Genomic DNA, 5,744 nt, shown 5'->3' on the forward strand with positions numbered 1-5,744 from the left:
CTGGTTTCCTGAGCGCGGTTGGGGATGGCCGGGGGCTCGGGCCACTCTGCTCCCCGCCTAGGTGAAGGACCAGAGCTGGTGGGGGTCCACTGGGTCGCAGGGAACCATCGCCGGGTGCTTCCCTCGTGCCGTCAAGCACGTACCGGAGGCTGGGTTTTTAATCAGCCGATCCTGCCGAAAATAAAGATGGCATCAGCGATACCCGGTGGGATGAAGAAAGGATGAGACTGAGGGGAAGCAGCAGAGAAGCATCATCGTGGTGGGGATGATGCCACCATCCCCTTGGGTGATTCCTGGGGTGGAGATGCATCTCCTCACCTGCGCCAGGTCCCACTCCTCGCTGGCTGGCACCCGGCCAGGCTTCCCTCGGTACTGGCAGTCAAAGGCCCCGCGCCCGCCCGCAGGCAGAGCTCCTTCCCGATGTTGTGCCGCAGCTCCCGCTGGCTTGTGTACTCAAAATACTGGGGGGCAAGACCAGAGAGGGGACGTCATGCTGCCGTGCCCTGAGAAACTAACCCCCAGGGGAAAAACAGGGGGGTTGCAGGAGGGGAAAATGCTGGGGGTTGATGGGTGCCCACCTGGTTGCCCCCCATCCCGTGGCAGGGGTACATGATGAGTGGTTTCCCACCGTGGTTGTTCTCACCGACGTCCAGGCAGCTCTTGGTGCCCTCGTTTTTTATCTGCGGGGGACGGGGGACGAAAGGGGCAGGGGGGTGAGCTGGGCTCCGAGGGCTCGGGGTAGGGACCCGCCTTGGGTTTGGGCTTTGCGGGGCACTTTAATTATTGCTGTACAAACACGATCCTGGTACTAGGCGCTGTGTCCGGGTCCCTTGTCCTTTCCAGGACGCGAGGAATGCCCGCACCAATGCTTCTGTCCCACCGAGTCAAAGGTGAGAGCCGCCCAGGACGAGGTTTCAGGAAACAAAGGTGAATTAAAACCTGGACGGGAGCCAGCGCCCGGCCCTCGCTGCATCCAACGGCTGCTTTCACATTGCCCCGGCCGAGGAGGGTTGGACTCAGACCCCAACACCCGGCTTGGAGGAAAGGGGCTTTTTTTGGCAGCTCCATCCTCGGGGACGGAGCCGGCGCTCTGCATCTTGCCTGTTCCCAGCTCGGTTTTTCAAGTCCATCCTGTGCATGCCAATGCCGGCACGGTGCTTGTGGAAGCTTTCAGCTCTTTCGCCCGATTTAACCTGATGCCACGTCCCCGCGGGTCCCCCACCCCGTAAACTCGCCCCAAACCAGCTCTGCCAGATTCCAGCTCTTTTGCCGTCAGCCAGAGCCCAAACCGGCCCCACCAGCCAGTGACAGACCTGGTGACGGACGCGGCTGCACCAAAACCCTCCAGCACGCTGGTTTAAATGCAAAACCCCCAAACCCAACCTTTTGGGGACTTCACTGCCGTGGCTATTTCTAGCCAAGGACTGAGCCCAGCGGGATGCTCCGGGCACCCCCGTGCTTACCGCTCCATAAAAAGTTGGAGTCAGGTCAGGAACAAACATCTCGGGGTAGACAGTCTGGAGGTACCAGGTGAAGTTCTTGCAGTGGAGCTGCTCCCTCAGCTTGCGCCGGTCTGTAATGTCACCATACGTCTTCTATCGACAAAGTCACGTGAGAAAATTAAACTCATCTCTGAAGCCAGCAAGAAAAAACCCAAAAAAACCTTCCTGAGCCAGGGCTCAGAGCTGAGGGGTCCTCCTGGCTTTGTCATCATCCGTCACAGCGTGCCCAGGACCGAGACCGGTGGTGGGGTCTTGCAAGACATCCCTAGTCCCTGGCAGGTACCCTCGGGCTCTGGCCGCTCACCGAGAGGGCTGGGACATTTTGGCATCACAGCACGATGTTTTGGTGTTGTAAAAAAAATATTAAAAGTTTTTTTAAAAAAAATCGATGTTTTTCTACTAGAAAACATTATGGCCAAATAGAAAAAGTAAAAAATCGCTTTTTGGCTACATCTTTCCACCTGCATTTGCTTTCCGATCTCCAGGCTGAGCCCACCTCCTCCCTCTGCTCAGGCTTGAGCTCCCAGCAGGATCAGGCCCCCCTGGGAGAGCCAGAAGCCCGCCGGCGTGCCCGGTACCTCTCTGGCCATCTGAGCGGCTTGCTGGTTCCTCCTGTAGAAGATCTCCTTGTAGTCGTCCATCCAGACCTCGGCCAGGCGGACCTGGTTCCTGGAGATGACCTGGGTGCCCTTGGGGAAGGTGTGGGGGCTCTTGGAACGGAAGACGTGACCCACGACGGAGCAAGGGATGATCTCGACTTGACCCCCGCACTGCCAGACCTACGGGGAGGCAACGCCTGAGATGTGGGGGGTCCAACCCCCCCTGTGCCCCCCAACAAGGAGCATCCCTGAAGACGCCCTTTGAAGATGGCACCGACCCATCCTTACCCTGAAGGACATTTCCACGTTCTCGCCCCCCCAGATCTCCATCTGATCGTCGTAGGAGCCGATGTGCTCGAAGTAGGACCTGGAGATGGCAAAGAGGCCACCGGCAAAGGTTGGGGACCTACAGCGGAGGGAGAAGGGGGGCAAAAACTAGGGTTAAAATAAAAATAGAAAAGCAGAAGTCTGAGTTTTGGGGACATCGTGGCCCTCATGGTGGGTGTGAGCACTTTGCAGCTGTGTCCCCCATCTCCCTGCCCCATCCAGCTGTGCCCCAGATGTGGTGGCTTTGGCAGAGCGGCCAGACCCAGCTGCCAGGAGGGGACGGAGGCGGCGGCGGCAGCATGACACTGAGGGGCCTTGCTGCCAGCTCTCGACTCAAAGCGAAAGGGGGATATTGTTACTGAAAACCTATCACTGAAAAGAAGGGGGGAGATTAGAGCTCAGTGGCCGGTGCCCCATTCACTCCTCCGGCTTCTCTAATCTTTTCCATCTGATCTTTAGAAGAGGCTGGAACAGAAACTTGCTTTTATTCAGGAAAAATAAAATAAAAAAAAAAAAGGATTCGCTGAGCCGCTGCGTTCCTGCCGAGCGGAGATGAGACGCCTCCGGGAGCCAAACCGCCGGCTCGTGGTAAAAGGGACCTTTATTGGGAGGGGGACGTCTCCCGGGTGACCTCTGCACAAAGCCAGCCCTGCCGCCGGCCAGGGGATGGGATGCGGACGGGGCCAGGCAGGGCGTCTGGTATCTCCCGGTGGGAGCACCCAGCTTATTGTGGGACACCAACGGAAAAGTGCAACAGGAAAACCTGTTCAGGGTTCCTCTGCATGAAAATAAGGGGGTAAAAATAGGGTTTTCGGTGCAGTCCGATCCACAGGTGACATATTCTTGCTGCTGTGCCAGCACAGGTGCCCACCCTGCGCCCAGGTAGCTGGGTATCCAAGAGCGAGAAGATACAAGACAGCGATTAAAACCTTAACGAGAGACTTTGCAGGAGCGGAGAGATGGCTGGAGACAATTCAAAGGTGTTTTTGCAAAAGGTCCTTTATGGCTCCACATTTGCCAAACCCCAGGGGAGGTTTCTCCTCTGCCAGCCCCACGGCTCTGACCGTGCCTGAGCATCCTCTCCCGGGCACAAGCCACCCAAGATCCCTCAAGCCAAGCATCCCACAAGGGAAGCTCTTCTGGGAAGGGACAGCATCGCCCGCCCAGAGGCACCAAAACCAACAGGAAAAAACCCAATTTGTTGGAAAAAGGAGTGAAAATGACTGGAGGAAGGGCAGTTTCCCAGCACAGGGCACCCAGCTCTTTAGCACCCCTGGCCGTGCCTCCCTAAGCACCCTGCAGCAGCCACGCACGCTCAGCCGGTTCATTCTGCAGCCTTTGGGTCCGGACATGGCGTTCCCAGCGCTCGTCCAACCTTTGCTACCATCACACCAGCTCCGAAGTGGATAAAAATCCCTCCCGGCAATGTCTTACTTGATGGGGAAGGTCTCATCCTTCCTCCGCTGCTTCTCCTGGGACGGGATGACCTCCCAGCCGAAAGTCAGGCTCCAGTCGAAGTTGCCCCGGCTGTGCTGTTTGCCGTTCTGGACGGGCTTGGAGAACTCAAAGGTGTTGAGATCGATGGTGGAGATGTCGGGGCTTACGACGGCCGTGGGCTCTTCGGCGATGCGGGATAAGAGGGGCTCCAGCCAGCCGTGAAAACACTCGCCTGGGACACAGGGAAGGGTTGGCCATTGAGTGGAGACAACTTCACCCCTGCCCCAGCTCCCTGGGGACCCCTGGGAGGTGGGTACTCACAGTGGGCATCCAGGAAGGTCAGGACCTCCCCGCTGGCCACGCTGGCCCCCAGCAGCCGTGCCGTGATCAGCCCTTTCCTCTCCTCCTGCCGCACGACTCGCACGATCTGGAGCTGCTCCACGTAGCGATCCAGCTCGTCCTTCAGATAGTCTGGGGGGGAGGTGGGAAAGAGCAACTGGCTCCATCAGAGAGGGGAGATGCTGGTTCCTGCGCCCCACCAGCTCACCCTGCTGTCCCCATCCCATTCCTGCCCCTCGCAGGAGCCCCCGCTCAGACCCCGCACCTGGGTTTGGATCCGGCCATGGGCTCAGGGAGACACGGAGCCTCCTTTCCCCCAAAATCCAAGAGGGTTTTTGGCTAAAGAAAGTGGGTTTTGCAAAGGAGCCGGCTACCCGCCCTGTCTAATCCTCCACCAGAGAGGGATTAGAGGAACAACGGGGTGAGAAGGTCTCGTGCCCTGCGGCTAAAGAGTCACCGGGACCGAGCAAATGAGCCGTCACCGCGGGAAGGGACAGCTGACAAGGTGTCACCCAGGGAAATTGGGATTTCTCTCCTTCCTTGGCAGATGCAGCCAAGCCAAAAGCTGGGAATGGCCAAGCGAGAGCTGGGATGTCCGGAGACCCGTCCTGGGAAGGGACCCTAAGTCTCACGAGCATCCGACCCGTGTCTCCACCGCAGCAGGAGCCAAGCTCACAGGCAATAAACCCCTGCACTGCCCTGAGGTTTCTGCTCCTTGGGAGCCCGTGCAGACACCGGGAGCAGAAAGGGAGCATTTATCTCTGGGGTGAGGGCAAAGTCCGCTCCTCTCCAGTGCCCCGACACTGAACCACGTCATTAATTTGCTCTGGGTGTAGCTAATGAGGATTGCAGCCTGGCGGGCAAGCTGGCCGGCGGACGAGGTATTTGCAGGGTGTGGGAGGAGCGCCCGGTTTTAATCCAGGGCTGGGTTAACAGCAGTGCCGGAGAAGGGAAAAACCCCGACGGAGCTCCCAGGTGGATGCGAAACAACGGGGAAGAACTGTTGGATGCATCCCGGGGTGCTCGGAGACTTGGCATGAGCTGCTTCTCCAAGTGGCTCAGAACTGCTGCTCCCAGGGATGGAAAAATGCTCGGCATCTCCCTGCATCCCTCTGGTCCCTGCATCCCGCTGGCTCCCGCATTCCACCACAGCTCCCGCAGCCCGCCACGGCTCCCACCCACCATCCGTGCTGGCATCGTCCACCAAGATGATCTCCTTCAGCAGGAGGGCCGGGGAGGTGTGCAGGACGCTGTACACCGTCCGCAGCAGCGTCGACCAAGCTTCATTATGGAAGACGATGACGACGCTGGTGGTGGGCAGGGGGGGGCACCGCTTGAATTTCTGGTCGATGCACCTCCGAGAGAGAAAAGCAGAGATCTAAGCAAGACAGGGCGGGGGGGGCACGACAGAAACAAAACAGCCCTCATCCCCCTCCCAAACCCCGCGGCAGGAAAGCGGCTCCCAGCCCTGGCGGCGCTCAGCTCGTCGCCGCTTTGATTTCAATTGATTTCTACCTCTCCCCCCGCCGCCGGTCGAGTG

General features: G+C 58.8%; 1 protein-coding gene across 1 annotated transcript in view; it reads right to left on the bottom strand.

Annotated features, from left to right (window-relative positions):
- Positions 1-57: 57 nt before the first annotated feature.
- The window catches only part of GALNT6 (polypeptide N-acetylgalactosaminyltransferase 6), a 6,935-nt gene continuing 1,248 nt past the window's right edge, over positions 58-5,744 (bottom strand). Inside the window, 10 exon segments of the mRNA XM_009288147.1 lie at positions 58-171; positions 319-383; positions 386-461; positions 579-680; positions 1,464-1,595; positions 2,081-2,281; positions 2,390-2,507; positions 3,863-4,097; positions 4,187-4,336; positions 5,387-5,559. Of these exon segments, the coding sequence (XP_009286422.1) occupies positions 58-171; positions 319-383; positions 386-461; positions 579-680; positions 1,464-1,595; positions 2,081-2,281; positions 2,390-2,507; positions 3,863-4,097; positions 4,187-4,336; positions 5,387-5,559 (1,366 nt within the window).

The sequence above is a fragment of the Aptenodytes forsteri genome, unplaced genomic scaffold (assembly GCF_000699145.1).
Source record: "Aptenodytes forsteri isolate BGI_AS27 unplaced genomic scaffold, ASM69914v1 Scaffold441, whole genome shotgun sequence".
NCBI lineage: Eukaryota > Metazoa > Chordata > Aves > Sphenisciformes > Spheniscidae > Aptenodytes > Aptenodytes forsteri.